Raw genomic sequence first — 17,496 nt, 5'->3', positions numbered from 1 at the left:
CATTTAACCACTCTGTGCCTTAGTTTCCCAATCTGTAAAATAGGGATAATAGTACTTGCTTCAGAGGGCTGTTGTGAAGACTGAATCAGTTAATCTTTATAAAGTGCTTAGGACAACGCTTGGCACATAATAAGCAGTAAGTGTTAAAGAAAATTAATAGAGTATAGGGTTTTAGAATAGACAGACCTACAAAATAGTAGGCCCCCAAAATAATCTGATAGCGACAGAAAAACAAGCTGGTTTAATAGAATAATATGCCATCCTTGACTTCTCAGTTTTTCTGGCTATCATACATTCTTTGAAATGCTTCCATAAAACTAAATAAGAACTCTGAACTTATGGGTTTTAAAGATGTCTAATGCACTATCATAGCAAAGATGATAAAAATGTTCTGGCAGCATTTAAGTAGCATGATTAGTGAAGGTGTCATTGTTTTCGTAGAAAACTTTACTGTTTATACCTCTCATATCTACTTAGCCTAATATTTCAGACATCATTCATAACATTATTTAGCAAATACTGCTGACCCTTTTCCAGCATGGAACCTTTTGTCCATTGTCAGGGGGATAGTTCAAATGTTCCATATATTTTTTTTTGAGATAAGAGTCTCGCTTTGTTGCCCAGGCTAGAGTGAGTGCCGTGGCTTCAGCCTAGCTCACAGCAACCTCAAACTCCTGGCCTCAAGCAATCCTGCTGCCTCAGCCTCCTGAGTAGCTGGGACTACAGGCATGTGCCACCATGCCTGGCTAATTTTTTTTTCTCTATATATTAGTTGGCCAATTAATTTCTTTCTATTTATAGTAGAGACGGGGTCTCACTCTTGCTCAGGCTGGTTTCGAACTCCTCCTGACCTCGAGCAATCCTCCCGCCTTGGCCTCCCAGAGTGCTAGGATTATAGGCATGAGCCACCGCGCCCAGCCAAATGTTCCATATTTTAAAAAACATAGTGTAAGATTTTTATATAAAGATGACTCCACGGTATCCAAACTCATACTTTTTTTCCCCCTGTGTCTCTTCTGTCAATTTCCTGCCACCTTTTAAATCCTTAGTCCCCTTAGAAACCTTAGCTATTAAAATGCCACTTCCAAGGTCTTTCCTTTCTGAGCAATCTCTAGCACAAAATCCCATTTCTAACATTAGTAATCCCTTGTTATCTTAACACATAGAGTTCCTTACATGAAATCCAGCCATCCAACCAAACACAAAGTCATCTATGTGCCACAACAGGTGGGGCAACTGTGCCTTTGTTGGGGAGGAAACCCTCTGGCTTCACCTCTCCAGGTTTCCCTGGAGGGCAAAGTCCAACCTTGCAAGATGTGTTTCCTTTAGGTGCACCTGTAGAGGACCACGTAGAGACATAAGAAACACCTAATGTCCAGTCTATTAAGAAAAAGCGATCATCAATTTTAGAGCTCAGCAGTTTAGTGATTAAGAACGTGGGCAGGCACTTCCTCTGTGTCTTTCTCAGACCCACTTCCTAGTCCCACTGTGTCCACTGATGCCACCATCATAGCTCTAAACACCATATTCTGTGGTTACGTTGGCTCTGGAGACTTCACTTCTGCCTAGGGAGCTTCTCTGGGTATAAAGTGTGTTTTACTTGTTTTAGCATTCCAAAGCTACCACAAAGCCCACCCATAGTAGTCTCCCACTAGTTATCTGTGAAACTGTATCTGCAGCCATTGTCTAAGAAACTATGTTTTGGATGATCATGCTGTCAAGGGTTACTTTCACTTTTGAGAACAAAAAGGTTACTCAAAAATGGGACATCAGTAAAGTCATCAGATGCCTTCCTTGCTTCAAACAATTTGGGTTAACTTGCCCCACTTATCCACAAAACTCTTTTAAAACTTGTACCTTATCCTGTCTGTCCCCACTTAATGGGCTCCTTCGGTGACCCCAGCTTCACCTTGCAAGTATCCTCTGTGGATATCCAAGGCCCATACTCCCACTCGGCCAACGCACGAGGTTGGCTTTTTTTCGGGCAGCCGTCCGCAGCTCCCAGTGGATCACTCCCATCAAACTGGGACTTCCAGTTCCCACTAGGAAACGCTGGGGACACATGGTCACTGCGCATCTCGCCAGCGCGGGTTATCAAGACCCTCCCCGCTACTCCCTTTGGGAAAATGCCCTGGCGACCACCACCCGAGGGAAGGGGCCCCTGCAAGGTACTGGGTCAGCGTTCAGCCAGAGAGAGAGAGAGAGAGAGAGAGAGAGAGAGAAAGAGAAAGAAATTGCGGGGGGCGGGGGAGGGGCAAGCAGAGAGCGCGAGCAAGAGAGTAAAGGAGAGAGAGCGTGAGCAAGAGATATTCCTGGGTGGAGGGGTGGGGATGCCTCGGGACTAGTGCCCTCCACTCCCAGCCCAGACCTTTCCCACCGAGAACAATTAAGAGGACTTCGTTGCCTCTTCTACATTCCTAGGGACCAGAGAAGTGGAGGAGGGGGGAGAGCGGCCACTGGCCAATCACGACTTCCGCCTCTGTCTCTGTCTGTCTGTCTGTCTGTCTGTCTCTTTCTCTCTCTCTCTCTCTCTCTCTCTCTCTCTCTCTCACACACACACACACACACACACACACACACATGATCTGCTACTTCAGCTCCAGCTCTGAGCAAAGTACGCCGCGCGCCTCTCCCACTGTGAGTCCCCCGGCCCGTGCCACTCGCCTCATCCCAGCTTCTCCGCTGCGACCCCAGTTTCCCCTCCCAACTGACCGTGAAGCCGGAGGCAGTTTCCCAGTCCCAGGCCCCCGGTGGGGCTCCTGCCGCCGCCGCCGTCGCCTCCCCCTGCAGTCTCCAACCCGGGACACGGCCCCGGGCTGCGGTGATGGCTCCTCGGCACGAGGCGCCGCGGCTCCCTGGGCTCGGCCAGACACCGGGCGGCGCGCAGGAGAAGCCCATGGAGCTCCCGGCAGTGGCGGCGGCCGCGGCTGCAGGAGCGGCCGCCGCGGGGGCTGATGACGCACGGACACGGAAGGCACGGTCTGCGCGGAGGCGACGCGAGCTGATGACGTGCGGCTCGCGGGGCGGCTCGGAAGCATGGCGTCCGTGTCGCTGAGCGAGGCGGAGAAGGTGTACATCGTGCACGGCGTCCAGGTAGCTACAGCAGCGGCGACGGCCGCCGGGTCCCACTGGCCCCGAGGGTGGCAGCCGAACCTCGGTCCGCCGGGGAGCAAGCGGCCGCGAGTCTGGGTCACCTTGTGATTAAACAGTTCTGCGGCCGGTTTGCAGCCCCGGAACGGCAAAGGACTGTTGGCGTGCTTGCCGCTTCCCTGGTCTGGAACGGAACCCGGGCAGGGGCGTTGGGCAGCCCTGGGGCCTTCCAGCCTTCGCGCACTTCCTAGGGCCGAGCCTTAGTTTTCTCTTCTAGGAAATGGGGGGTTTGGAGGTGGGCTTTCGACCCGCTTTTCCTCACCTCGTGGTTGGGAAGCGCAGAGAAAGAATGCACCCGAGGTGAACGCGCTTTGAGAGTAAAAATCGCCTTACGTATAAAAGGGGAAGAGTGTTTGAAAAGCGGCTCGGCAGATAAGGGCTTCCGTGCTCAGCCTTCAACCCCTGGTTTTGACCATTTCAGAACGAGAGTTGAGTGTTGGACCTGGCAATGAACTACCCCGCATCCCTCTCTGGCTTTGTCTCCACCTGTTAACCCACGGAGCGGTCCTCCTGTTAGGGTTCTGGGGCAGCCCCTCCCCCTTTCCTGCATGCCTTTCCTCTGCCAGGACGGCTGCAAAGTCAGTGGTCGGGTGATGCGATGTAGCCATCAGATTGAGGCGGCCAGCTATCATTAAAGCTCCACAGTGTGAGTTAACGCCATGCCCATTTTTCAATCGTGCCTTGGTTTTGGCTTCTGTGCCTATTATAGACAAACGCCAACGATTAGCCGACAGGTTGAATATTAAATCTGCATGATAAAGTCAGAACTCATAGTTTCATATATTAGTTATAAATCAGGATCAGGAATAGTGAGATATATGTGTGTATTACTGGGTAGCATGTGTATGTTACTTGTATTGAGGGGGTATAAAAATGCTCAAAAGCATTTAGATTTGTCTTTCCCTGCCTTGTTTTTGTGTCTGCTTTGTTTCGGTGATTTTTATCCTCAAGGGGTGCATCTTGGGGAGGCATTAAGTAAAACATTTTGCCTCTAAGTTGAAAAACCTTTGGTTTGCTTTCTTTATTATCACAGCCAGGAAGTATTGATTCTGTCATGGATCCTATTTACTCTCATATTCCATCTCTGAAAGTGGAACCAAGGGATGGGGGTGATAGGAAAGCCAAGTGTGCCTTCTTTGTAACCTCCCAAGGTAGAAATATCTCCCTAACATCCATGGCAACTCAGTAGCTGTCCAGCAGCAGAGACCCACTATGATCATAAGTCCTACTTTATTACTGCTATGATGACAGTAAATCACTTAATATTTATTACACACCTGTTATTTGCTGTGTGCTGAGGGGAGGAAAAGAACATAAGCCTAAGTTCTGGCCCTTGAGATGGCTAGGATCTAGTTTGGGCAAAGTTAGTTTTATTTACTGTCATATACCCAGCCCCAGCATATTATGTGGGAAATAGTTGAGATGCTAAAACGTAGTTGTGAAGTAAACAAATGAAAAATAGAACAGAGTAAAGATGGATAAAGACAAAGGAACCTAAGATACTTATTACCAAGGGAGTGGTATAGTTAGTGGGACTCAAAGGAGTTAAAGAATACCAGGGACTTGTAATGCTCCAAAGTCTTCCCTAAGGAAGTGGAATTGCTCCCCTAAATCCATGTCAAGTGTCCCTCCGGTGTTTCTTCAGGGCTCAGTATTCGCTCAGCACAGAACTGAACTAAGCTGAGAGGATGGGAAGGAGCCTGCCCTTATATAGCTCCCATGTAAAAAGCACGTACAGAAATCACAGCTCTATTTGTGTGTTTATATATAAAATTGTACTGAGTGCTATGAAGGAAAAAACAGGGGTGCAGTCTAGTCTGGGATGTCAGAGGAAGCTTCCCTAAGGAAATGGCATTTGAGTTGAGCTCTCAGCATGACTAAGAAGTAGGCATGAGCCTTACAGAAGGAAGGGATGGTGAGTCCACAGTGTAAAGTTTTCTGACAGTGAAAGAAACAGAGAGCGAGAGTGGGGCCAAACAACCCTTGCTTCATTGAGTGCTTCAGGTGAGGTTTGCGGGGCCCCAAGAGAGGGGGGCCAAGAAGTCAGGTCCGTTTAGAGGGGGAGTGAGCTTTTATACTGTTTGGGGTGGGCTAGGGACTTTTGGCGGGAAGAGCCTGGGTGACCTTTGGTGGTCATTGAGATATAGGAGGGACTGGCCATATTTGTGGAACCCAGGAGCCAAAACTTTCTTATTCGAGTAGACATCTGGGTGTGGTCCTTCTCAGTGGGGCCTGGCAGGTTGTCCTTGGCGGGTCTGGTCTCATGAGCCTTTTCTTTTTGATATAGGGAGGGGAGGGGGACCCCGCCACCAGCCTTACACACACAGGTCCTCAGGTGGAGAAAATTTGGAGCCGCAGGGGTGGGCTGGGGGCAGTGGTGGAAGATCAGCTTGCAGAGTTGGCCAAAGGCCTGATCCGGGGTCTTAGGGGCTCAGTCACTCCCTAATTGTGGATCTAGGAAGGTAATAGTCTGTTGACTTATCTGTGGAAGACCCTTAAGGCCTACCCAGTGTCCAGCACTTGGTAAGTACTTAGTAACATTGAATAAGTACTGTAGACTTTAAAGGGAGATGAGTTAGACAGTGTTTATATTCTTTTCTGGCTTGCTTAGCTGGCTAGATGTGTGTTTTCTTCACCCAGAAGAAGATGTTGTGTCCCGACCCGCGGGACCTTCTATTACTCGCGGGGGCGAGGGGGACCGTGCCTGAAAGAGATGAGTGAGAGAAAGAAACGAGACCAAGCGAATGATTGTCAAGGTCTGCTTTACTTAGTAGGTTTTATAAGCATACAAAAACAAGGAAGTAGAAGCAAAAAAATAGAGTGTTGACGATGAGGCTTGGGTCTGGGTTAATTAGCCCCAATCAGCGTCTTATCAGTATCCTGTTTTTTTTTTTTTTTTTTTTTTTTTTTTGGAGACAGAGTCTCGCTTTGTTGCCCAGGCTAGAGTGAGTGCCGTGGCGTCAGCCTAGCTCACAGCAACCTCAAACTCCTGGGCTTGAGTGATCCTTCTGCCTCAGCCTCCCAAGTAGCTGGGACTACAGGCATGCGCCACCATGCCCGGCTAATTTTTTATATATATATCAGTTGGCCAATTAATTTCTTTCTATTTATAGTAGAGACGGGGTCTCGCTCTTGCTCAGGCTGGTTTTGAACTCCTGACCTTGAGCAATCCACCCGCCTCGGCCTCCCAAGAGCTAGGATTACAGGCGTGAGCCACAGCGCCCGGCCAGTATCCTGTTTTTGACTGGTTACTCATCTCCAACCTGGCAGGTGGTCGGGAACAATTGCAGTCAGCATACCCTGGAGCATCCCGTGGTCAGCACGTCATGGACTGCATTCTTCTCAGAGCTATAGCTGGAATTTTCCAAGGCGAAGTCCGTGTGTAGGACGAGTCATAGGGGAGTTGAGGGTCTTTGAGGGTCCTTGCCTCTAACAATGTTGGTACCTCCATCTTTAGCCCAGGGATTCTGAAGCCTTGAAATGTGTTTTACTCACCCACAAAAACAGATTCTCAAGCTTTACTCCAACCTTCTGAATCTGACTCTCTAGGGTTTGGGCCTGAGAATGGACATTTTTATAAAGCGTTGAGAGATTTTGATGCAGCCACTGGATGTTGGCCTGTAGGTAAGCCACTAGCCTGGTCCAGACTAGAACCTGATGTAGGAATCTCTGCTCCTTTCTGCCTGAGGTCACATGGTCTCCTGCCTCTGGTTGAATGGGGATTTGGAGTTAGACTGCTCAGGCTTCCTCTCCCAGCTTCACCATTTACAATAAGTGATTTTACCTGAATAACTGAGCTTGCTACCTGCTATGTAAAATGAAGACATATCCACCCAGGGGTGGAATGAGGTTATAAGGAATGATGAGATAAGAGATGCCATACACCAGGCATGTGGGCAACCCTGAAAAAATGTTGGTTCCCTTTCAAGTTGGTTTTTCCATCAGAAGTGTGGCTTTGTTCTAAACCATCCACACTACATCCCTAATCTTCACAGTGACCCCATTAAGGGTTTGTCTGTGGCCGTTGAGATTTAAGCTCTTTTGCTTTGGCAGGCTAGGGATTCTTAAATTATCTCAAGGAAAGGGGGATTTGTGACAAGAGCTAGAAAGTCCCCAGGCAGGTCTGGGGCACCACCTTTTATGGGCTCCATCACGGATTATCTCATGGTCTGTATGGCTATGTCTTTATGTCTCTGGTGACACCTCTGCTTTTCTCTGCCAGAGTTTATCCCTTGTCTGCAGCCACTTGTTGTCCAGCTTCCCTCTTGCCTTGGTAAAATCTGCCTTTACTTTTGTGTGGCCTCTCCAGCTCTGCCCCGCCCCATCTCATCTCACATCATGGCCTTTCACCTCCTCTTTAACTCCCTTTTTCTCTGTTTTCTAGATTAGAGATCAGATTCCAATGAAAGAATCAATTAGACCTGCTAGTATTTCATGCCAAAAAGAGCTGGTCACCCTATGGATTATATGTATACCTACCCCTGGTCCTGGCTGTTGGGTGGAGGGTAACTCTGTTAAGTGGTCTCTACAGAGCTGTAGGCACAGTAAACTTTCTCCAGTTCAGTCTACTGGGTGCTGCGGCCATGAACGGGACAGTAAGCTGGCCCTCATAGGTTCAGACCTGGCCATGGCAGTTGATCAACCCCACCAAAGAGGCTTCTTTCCTCTTGGCCTTCCTGTCAAAGCCATTTCATTGTATGTTCTTGGCTGTTGAAGGGAGTTGTAGCTCAGCTGATGGTTTCCATTTCTTTTCTGTGGGCCTACCTTTTGTCAGAAGCATTGCCTAGGGGAACAGCGCTGAAGAGGGAGAAGAGGGCCTGAGCCCCGTTTTTAACTCTGAGATTGAGCAGTCAGTATTCAGTTGTTCCATCTGACCATGGCAGAACTGGATCCAGCCCTCAGGACTCTTGATTTTTTAGCCCTGTGCCCTTTCCAGTTACAGACCCGTGGCACAGAAAGCCTGTGCCCAGGCACTGTGGGGTACAGCCTTTGTGGAGCCACATCCTTTCAAAGGAATGGAGGGCCACTCACCAGGCCTAGACAGCGAAGCAAGGATCAACATCTAGTTTTGCCTGCTGTGTCTTGCTTGGGCCTCAGCTTGCAAAGCTGGACCAGATGTGGTCTCTTTCCTGAGGGGGGGTCGCTTTGTAGTAGGGGAAGCATTTTAGTCTCATTTCTCCCCTAGGAAGCTCTGAGATATTGGAAAATTCAAAGCAAGAAAATGATGGGTTAACGTCACCTCAGGGGACTACGTTGAGTCTGGAATCCCCCAGGTGTGTTGGATTAGTACAGCCAACTTGTCAGTTCCTATTAAAGACTAATAGGACTGGGCTAGCTGGGTGTGAGGGAAAGCAGCTCTGGGCTGAGTTAAATGTCCTTCTGCTCTGTCACAAATGGGAGATTGAAACTCGGCATCTCAGTTTCCTCATCTGTAACCTCTCTCCAGGAGTGTTTTTGAGAATGCAGTGAGCTAATGCATGCCCCCCAGAAGCAGGGGAATGGAACTGTTTTAGGAGGACTCCTCTGTGTTACACTGCGGGGGGCTCCCCTTAAAGATTTGTGATATTTGGTTTCCCCTATAACTTGGTAAAGTTGGAATTATTCCCACTTCCTACATAAAGAAACAGGCTCAGACCTGTTGAGGAACTTGTTCAAGGTCACAAAGCTAGTATGTGATAGCAGGAGGTGTGTGTGTGTTTGTGAGACAGGTTTGTGAGACAGAGTCTTGTCAGTCATCCAGGGTAGAGTGCAGTAGCATTATCATAGCTCACTGCAGTGTTTTATTCTTGGGCTCAAGCGATCCTCCTACCACAGACTCCCAAGTAACTGGGACTACAGGCACACACCATAATACCTGGCTTATTTTTCTATTTTTATAAAGTAGAAATGGGGTCTCGCTCTTGCTCAGGCTGGTTTCAAACCCCTGAGCTCAAGTAATCTTCCCACCTCAGCTTTCAAGAGTGCTAGGATTACAGGCATGAGCCACTGTGAATTGCAGAAGTTTAAATATAAGTTGGAAGGTGACTCTTTCTACCACACCACACCCAGCTGGTAGGGTTGTTGTCATGGATAACAACTATGAAAAGTCGCCAAGAGCTATCCCTGCATCCAGAAGCCCTTGGTCTAAAAGGTGCTTCAGTCTCCTCTGCTGAGAAGGGCAGGGCTCCACCCCATGCTGCTGTCCATCAACTGTTGACATCTCTTAGTATTTTAAAACGGAGCTTACACTTCAGGGCAACCCCTGTTTAAGTGTTCACACGTGGATTCAGTCCTTTGCTCCTGAGTACTGCAGATAAATAAAAATTGTGATGGCACCAGGCCAGGCAGGTTTGGGCAATTTCCTAAGGCTTTTATAAAGAGAACTGGATTTTTAAAAAAAGTTTCCCTGGGTACAGTGGGTCATGGACTGGTTAGTTTGGTTTTGGGTTTTTTTTTTTTTTTTTTTTTCTTTTAGGTGCTTTTCTTTCTATGAAAAAAAGAATATGCCCTAGGCAAATTTGGAAAGGAAAATTTTTTAGCTTTTCTTTTATCTCTTATCACCTGAGTCTTCCACAGGAGGCAGAGAGTGAATTAGAGGTTGGAAAGGCAAGATTTGATGAGGTCCTGTTTTCTGATACCCTTCCAGTCCTATCCTATAATAGAACAAATAGGTTTTCACTACGAAGAAGTGTGACTAAATCTTTCCAGAGTGAGTGGTATTTTAAAAGCAGTGGTTGGAAGCCCTATGGCCTACCTGCTTTCAGAGCCAGCAGCATCATTATCAGGACCACCTGGTGTAGCCAGCCGGCTCCTCCTCTGAAGGAGGCCTGTGCCCTCTCCCTTTGTAAAGTGAAGAGACCCTTTAGAATGCAGGAGGCTGTGTGGAACAGTGGTTAAGGGTTCTGCTTTCAAGTTCAAATGCTGCTCACTGGCTATGTGACCTTAGGCCAGTCATTTGGCATCTTTCAACCTCAGTTTTCCCATTTGTAAAATGGAATAAATATTCTAAAAGGGCTATTGTGAGAATTAAATGCATTAAATGTGTGGTGTTCCTGATATATTATCTGGTATATAGTAAATGCACAGTAAATAGTAGCTGTTACTATTGCAAATAATTGCAGTCATTTAAATTTATAGATCTGTAGAATTAGAGAATCACCTTTGAGACTATCTAATTTAATCTCCATCTTTTACAAATGAGAAAACTAGTCCAGAGTGGGGGGAAAGGGGCTTGTCCTAGGTCAAGTGGCTGGTTGATGCCAGGACCAGGCCTGGAACCCTTGAGTAATGCTCCTAGTGATTGCTCACACTTATGCCATACCCACAACCCATGAAGGATTGCTCATAAAATAAGTTTCTGAGCCAGTTTTCACTCTCCTAGCTAGGCACACTTAGGAGGTGGGGCAAAGAGGGGTAGAAGGAGTGGGGTGTCAGAGGTTGACCTAGAAAGCCTTCAGGTTCTATGGGTGGCGTTGTGAAGAGACCCAGTTACATACTTATGAGATCCTCCAGTGACGGGGGATCACTTTCCGGAGTCTTACCCACTAGGCTCACCCTGCCAGACTTGAAATTCTGTTGCTTTTCTAGCACGTCTCCAGACTGGAGATAGGAATTGCTTCCAGCGAGGGAGTGGGCTGCAGAGGGGCTTCCACCTGATTTATTGTGTTTATTTTCCTCATTTAAAAGGAGTTGAGAGGGTGAAAGAGCTGGAGCAAATATGACAGATGATAGTAATTAGTGCTATGTAGTGGGAGCATGTGGTAGAGTTTTGCTTTTCTCTATTTAATTTTTCAAAATAAAAAAGTCACATCTGCAGTTAGACAGTTTTAAGATAAGTTTCTGACAGTCACATACTGTAGAACAGTGAAGTTTTTTGATTGTTAGTTTGTTTATTTATGTTTTGGGGGAGCATCAACTACTTTGAGAATCTGCTTTCAAAAAATATTTACAAAGATTGAAGATCTCTGTGAGCCCATATGGACTGATTTCCTACATATATTGTTAAGTGTTTTTTTTTTGTTTTTTTTTTAAGGCCAGATGTAAAAGTGTTTCACAGCATGCCACTCTACATATTAGAAAAGAATACAAAAAATATTCAGTATCTGCTCATTTGTGCAGAAGAAATATAAGAAAGATGAACCAGAAACTAAAGAGATAGGTTACCTACCTGGGGCGGGTAAGAAGGGGGCATTTGAAATAGCATAGTCCAGACAAGGGAAGAGCAACGGTTCTCTCTCAGAGCTTACTTTTCCAAGAGCTTTGTGTCTTAGAACCATAGTGACATTACACATACCCAGAAAGTAAATAAGTAATTAAAAGGAACCAGGATGGGGGTGGGGGACACAAAATGGAATACAAACAGTTACAAATGAGCCTGTGTTACACATTGAATAATATAACCACAACAAAGGGCATGGGGAAGAAAAGAAACAACTTAAGTAACTGGAAAACAATATTTTGACTAGGTACTATAAAGCTAAAGACAAAAAGAACTTCATACAAATACTGTGTTAGAAAATTTGTTTCTCATGGGGTATGGGTTAGAAGTTCTGAAACTATGTATACTAAGACTGAACAAATAATGTAAGTACATTGTAGATAATGAGAGCCAGCCTTCTCCCTGGCTGAGAAAGAAGTTACAGATATTAATAATAAAAGGGGAAAGGTGAGAATGAACCCTGTGATGTTAGATTGGAACTGAACTATCAGTGTGAACTCATGGCTTTTTGATAGATATGTAGATAGTTACAGAATTAAATGTAAATGTGTGCATATGTGTGGGTTAGTATACATACATATATTTTCTAGCTCAGTCTGCTGGAAAGGTCTAGAAGCAATGATACTCCAAAAGCTATGAACTTAGCACCCAGATCCTGGCTTTTAAGTATCATTCTCCAGTATGAAAGAGTTGACTCCCAGGGCTGGGGCTGGGAAAATATAAGAGGCTGGAACATCTTGTTTTGTCAGAAAGTAAACAAGTACTCAGAAAAAGTTGGAGGCATGTTGAAAAAGCACAAGAACTAACCCAAATAGCCAAATCTGGAACACTTTGGGCAACAAAGTAAATGATGATAGCATTAGATTGTAACCGTGACATGAAAGAGTCTGTATCTATGAGTTGCACTGATATAAATAAGTAATTGAAGAAATAAATACATGGGCAGAAAGGACAGGCAGTGCATAGAACGCTCTGAAAGCCATCAGAAAGGGTTGGCAGACTTGCCCAGAAGGGCTAGATAGTGAAGACTTTGGGCTTTACAGATCATATGGTCTCTGTCCCAGCCACTCAACTCTGCTTTTGTAGAGCAAAAGCAGTCATAGATAGTACCCAAACAAATGGGCATGGTTGTGCTTCAGTAAAACTATTTATAAGAATAAGTGGCCTGTAGGCCTTAGTTTGTTGACCCTGTTCTAGAGAATGCCTCTTTTATAAGAAGATTGGGCGTCTTTAATTGTTTACACAGTAGATCTCGTTAAATTTGGGGGGAGGGGTAGGAGGGCTGCAGTTGAGATAGTTGTAATCTGTAGCTCTGACAACATGCACTTTGGTACAATTTTAGAATTGCAAATTTGGAGTAGAGGTGGTTTATTTTGTCTCTTGTTCAGATTTTGTTTGCATATTCTTTTTTTTTTTTTTTTTTTTTTGGCTGGTCAAGTGGAGCAGTGGGAGGTGCATATTCTGTATAGGGGTATGTAGTATGGAATCTGCAATCAGACCTACCTGGCAAGGGAACCTAGCTTTGTCCTCACTAGCCGTAGGACCTTGGACAAGTCTCAACTTCTCTGAGTCTCCATTACCTCATATGTAACATAGTAATATTGTTATTAGCTATGAGGACAGAATTTTGGATGATCCACTAAGAGAAAAGGAGATGTTGTATTTCCCTGGGGGAAAAGGAGTGAATGAGTAAAGTTTAGGAGTCTGCTGTTGGTTTGGGATGACAGCCTCAGGATTGTGCTTGTTGCACTTAGGAAGACCTCCGTGTGGATGGCCGTGGCTGTGAGGACTACCGATGTGTGGAAGTGGAAACTGACGTCGTATCCAACACCAGTGGGTCGGCCAGGGTCAAGCTGGTGAGTACAGTGGCCACAGTTCATGCCCAGGTGGAGAAATGGGTAGGCCCTAGAGAAGCAGCTGCAGACCCCTCTTGGCTTTTGGAGTACAAATCACTCCTGGAGAAATCCAAGACCCAAGCCAACCTCAGGGAGGGGGGCCTATCCAGATCCGAAGAGCTCCTTTCCTCCTCAAAAGGCCACTTTACAATTGCCAGCACTGCTCCTAGGAGAGTCCCCCAGGGGCTCCAGAAGAGGAGGGGTTGATGGGGCACCTGGCTGCCTGCTCTGAGTGGGGACCCTTCTCTCATGTGTCCGCAGGGTCATACAGACATCTTGGTGGGAGTGAAAGCAGAAATGGGGACGCCGAAGCTGGAGAAACCAAACGAAGGCTACTTGGAGTTCTTCGTTGACTGGTCAGTACTATGCAGATGTTTCTAAAGAAAAATGATTTAGGCCGCACGGGGTGCTCACGCCTGTAACCCTAGCACTCTGGGAGGCTGAGGTGGGAGGACTGCTTGAGCTCAGGAGTTTGACACCAGCCTGAACAAGAGTGAGACCCCCATCTCTACTAGAAATAGAAAAAATTAGTTGGGTGTGGTGGCGGGCACCTGTAGTCCGGCTACTAGGGAGGCTGAGGCAGGAGGATTGCTTGAGCCCCGGAGTTTGAGGTTGCAATGATACCACTGTACTGCAGCCACGGTGACAAAGTAAGACTGTGTCTCAAAAAAAAGATTTTAAAGATGAAGATCCAGAAAATGAATCTCTAGTTTCCTGTGGAGCCCACTTTTATTTTGTATTTATTTAATCATTCAGCCACTCAGCAGGCATTTACTGACCTCCTCCTATGTATCAGGTACTAGGAGGTCTTGGCTCAAGTCCTGCCCTTGTCTTAATCACCTGGCCATTGCTGGGCCTTATTTTCCCTGTCTTAAAAAGGAGGACATCTGCCAGGCAGCCCAGCACATAGTGGTTATGAGGGCCAAATAAAGTGACATGTGTTACAGTGCTTTGACAAATATCAAACACAGATAGTAAGGATCATTTGGTCTAAAATGTCCTGTTTCTCTTCCTGCTCTAGCTCTGCAGAAAACTGTTCATGATTTGCTTGGCAGATGAGGCCGAGGGTCAGCCAAGCAGCCTGACAGGCTGAGGAAGTAGCAAGCCAGCAGGCAGCATGGGTGCTGGGAAGAGTGAGGGCCCTGCAGGTCTGCGTCCAGCCTCGGGCCAGGGTCTCACTTCCTTCTCTGGCCAGCTGTGTGACCTCAGGCTAGTTACCCAGTCTCTCTGTGCTTAAATTTTTTCATCTAAAAAATGATTGTGGTGGTCATGAGGACAAGAAGATAGAGTGAACAATTTCTTTCTTTCTTTTTTTTTTCTTTTTCTTTTTTTTTTTTGTGAATTCTGATTCACAATGATCCTGGTGGGCTTTCAATAAATATTTCTCTCCTCCTTGTTATGTCTACTTTCTAAGGGTTGGTTGGGACGTTTTATTGGGTTGCTGGCCTGCCTGGTCCCATCTTCTGTTACCTTGCTTCTAGAAGCTAGGTGGTGACTTCTAGAAGCTAGGTGGTGACAGCAGGCCTTCTTTAAGTGGGTAAGGATCTCTACTGGTTAATGGTAAGCATAGGTATACAATGCTGATCCTGTACCGGGGTCTCCAAGACTACTTCCACATTTGGAGATAAAAGGACTTGCAGGACTTAGCATATAGTGGTACTTACTGTTAAAGTTTATTACAGCAATGTAAATGCGGTAACTTACTTGTGATGTTTCTTCCCAGGAAAGCCTGTTATAGACTTAGGACCCAAGATTTTTACTGCAAGCTGGTCACATAGGCATCTTCTGTTTAACACATAAAATTCCAAACTTCTAGAAGGAAAGCAGGTGTTCAGCACAGGCCATGTTACTTGCACAATCTAGGCATAGTGGACCACCCCCTCAGTTTACTGTTGACTGGGAACACTCTGAGAGCCAGGTTCCCAGCCAAGGGCCAGCCTCACACACAGGCCCTTCTAAAGATGGGAGCTTCAGGCTGCTCTGGCAGCCCTTTTCTGCACAGGTGATAACCTACTTTTTTTTTTTTTTTTTTTTTTTTTTTTTTTTTTTTTAAGACTAGTCAAGTGCAGTAGTGAGGAGGGGGGAAAGTAGTAGAACAAGGAGTTCAATCTGTAACTGACTGTGAACAATCACGTGAGATAACTCACTACCTTCGGACCAGCCGATAACCTACTTTTGTAGTGGGAGTTACAGTCTTCCAGTCTTCATTTCCAGACACAGAAGTGGATTCTCACAGTAATCCTGTGAGAGAGATGCTCAGAGAGGGTAAGTGACTTTCCCAGAGTCACATAGCTAAAACTGCCAGTTCATGTCTATCCGACTGTGAATCTTGGCTCTTTCTACCTTGTTAAAAAATTTTAAAGAGTGAGATGGAGTCTCACTATGTTGTCCGGGCTGATCTGGAACTTCTGGCCTCAAGTGATCGTCCCACTTCAGCCTCCTGAATAGCTGGGATTACTGGCACGTATGTGCCACCATGCCTGGCTTCTTGCTACCTCATGCAGCCGACAGAAGCCGGCTTTAGAGGAGTATTGTACTTGCAGGTCCAAGAACTATCCATGTTTGTTTTTGTGGCCAGTTTTCCTTCCAGCCCATTCCTGCCCCCTGCCCTGACCTCTCAAAGCAATCTCTTCTCCTGGTTCTACCATAGCAGCTCTCACTAGTCCAAGCTGTCCAGTGGAATTCTCCCATTCTTTAAATTACAGTGGATATGGTGACATTGTTCAAATTCCCAGCTTATCCCTCTTGGAGAAAGCAAAATGCCTCTTCTATCCTTGATCTGCCTAATTCAGTGCAGTAAATAGTCACTGAGGAGCAGACACCATGTGTGAGGAACTGTAATTTGCTTTCCTTTTCTTCCTTTTCATTATCTTCTACCTCATTCATCTTAGGCAGACCAAAGACAATCAGCTCAACCACACCAAAGAGAGGGTGTTACACTCAGATGCTTGGTACAGAGGATACATTTCATTGTGGTTCTGTGTCTGAACATGACTCTAGGTGAGCCTGCTGCTCTTGTCCATTGTCCCAGCTGTGCAGGGAGGGTGACTCCAGTGTGAGAGAAGCCTTTGAACTGTCTCTTCCCAAGATCTGGCTCCTAGAAGTAGCCTTTCTTTTCTGGCTGAGAGTGGCAACTGCTTGCTGGTTTCTTTTCCTCCTTTGTAAGTCTCAGAAAGACCCCAACAGGCCCAGGAGCTCCCAGGTAGTTCCCTGAATCAATTTCTCAAGTTGCATAGTCTCTAGGTGCTACATTTTGGTTTCTTTAAGTGGCTCAGCTAGTGTGATCAGCTCAGCAGGTGGAATCACCCTGAGAGATTCACAAAACCCCATTTTCCTACAGAGGTAGGAGAGGTTACCAAGCACTGATGGCTGCCATTTGTGTCAGAACCTCACTTGAGTCTTCAAGGAGCAACTCTTAATTGCATGAATAAGCAAATCTTTTTATTTCAATCCAGTAAATAGGTATGGCTTCTGGGAATGTGTGGATGTGTCCAGCAGTAAGGGTGCCACACCCCCATCCTTACTCTGGCTCAGGCAGGGCGTCTCTGCTCGAGAGCTCAAGACACTGGCCTATTCATAGGCAGAAGCATAGTTGCTACCCAATGGCAGGAAAGTAATGGGGGTGGGGGGCAGAGGAGAGGTCCCTCCTGCCACTCTGAACCTAGCTTGATTTAGCTTTTTATCAGTAACTTCCAGGTTTTAATCATTTAAATTCCCAGGGGTAGAGTGGTCTCAGAAAGCTAATTGCTTTTCTGCTAGCTTGTTTCACTATAGTTTTGTCTACTTGGAATGATAATATATAGAGCTGATGTAGACACTATTTCCCATTCCCATAATTTTCCCTGTTTTTGGAAATGATGAAAAATCTTGATAGTTTCACAGCCCTTTGCAAAGTGTGCCCAGCTGCACTGACCCTGAGCCCTGCTCCAGAGATGCCTGGAAACACTTTCACTAAACTAGAAGCAAAATCAGACCACGGCTAACTCTTGTGTCATGTCTTCGATTTGCTAGTTGTAGCCTGAGAATAGGTCATTTTAAATGAGAACTTTGAAACTTTAGGAAAAGATGATTTCCATCTAAGGCTCAGAGGAAGGTAAAATTTAGCAAGATAGTCCGTTACTCTGTACTACCACTAGATGGAGGGCCATCAAGTGTCTCTTCAGCTTTTTGACCATTGTGTTGGTGGGTTTAGGAGGGGGGCATGGCCACTCAGAGAGGCTTGGGTTTTTAAGTGGGTGGATGGGGATGTTAGGA

At 46.2% G+C, this 17,496-nt stretch overlaps 2 protein-coding genes across 4 annotated transcripts in view; one reads left to right on the top strand and one right to left on the bottom strand.

Moving 5' to 3' along the window:
• The window catches only part of ZDHHC3 (zDHHC palmitoyltransferase 3), a 54,557-nt gene extending 51,703 nt beyond the window's left edge, over nt 1–2,854 (bottom strand). For 2 of the 3 annotated variants that reach the window (XM_076006827.1, XM_012770337.3), the window contains exon 1: nt 2,713–2,854. The gene's annotated coding sequence lies outside the window, so the exon portion shown is untranslated. The remainder of the gene's footprint in view (nt 1–2,712) is intronic. The other variant, XM_012770335.2, reaches the window with a different exon arrangement.
• A 70-nt stretch (nt 2,855–2,924) lies between these two features.
• Nucleotides 2,925–17,496, top strand: part of EXOSC7 (exosome component 7) — a 34,599-nt gene continuing 20,027 nt past the window's right edge. Inside the window, exons 1-3 of the mRNA XM_012770344.3 lie at nt 2,925–3,093; nt 13,102–13,203; nt 13,504–13,598. Coding sequence (XP_012625798.1) covers nt 3,037–3,093; nt 13,102–13,203; nt 13,504–13,598 — 254 coding nt within the window. The 5' untranslated portion in view covers nt 2,925–3,036. The remainder of the gene's footprint in view (nt 3,094–13,101; nt 13,204–13,503; nt 13,599–17,496) is intronic.

The sequence above is a fragment of the Microcebus murinus genome, chromosome 1 (assembly GCF_040939455.1).
Source record: "Microcebus murinus isolate Inina chromosome 1, M.murinus_Inina_mat1.0, whole genome shotgun sequence".
NCBI lineage: Eukaryota > Metazoa > Chordata > Mammalia > Primates > Cheirogaleidae > Microcebus > Microcebus murinus.
The sequence above is the reverse complement of the archived record's forward strand: the minus strand, read 5'-3'. Positions and strand labels throughout refer to the sequence as shown.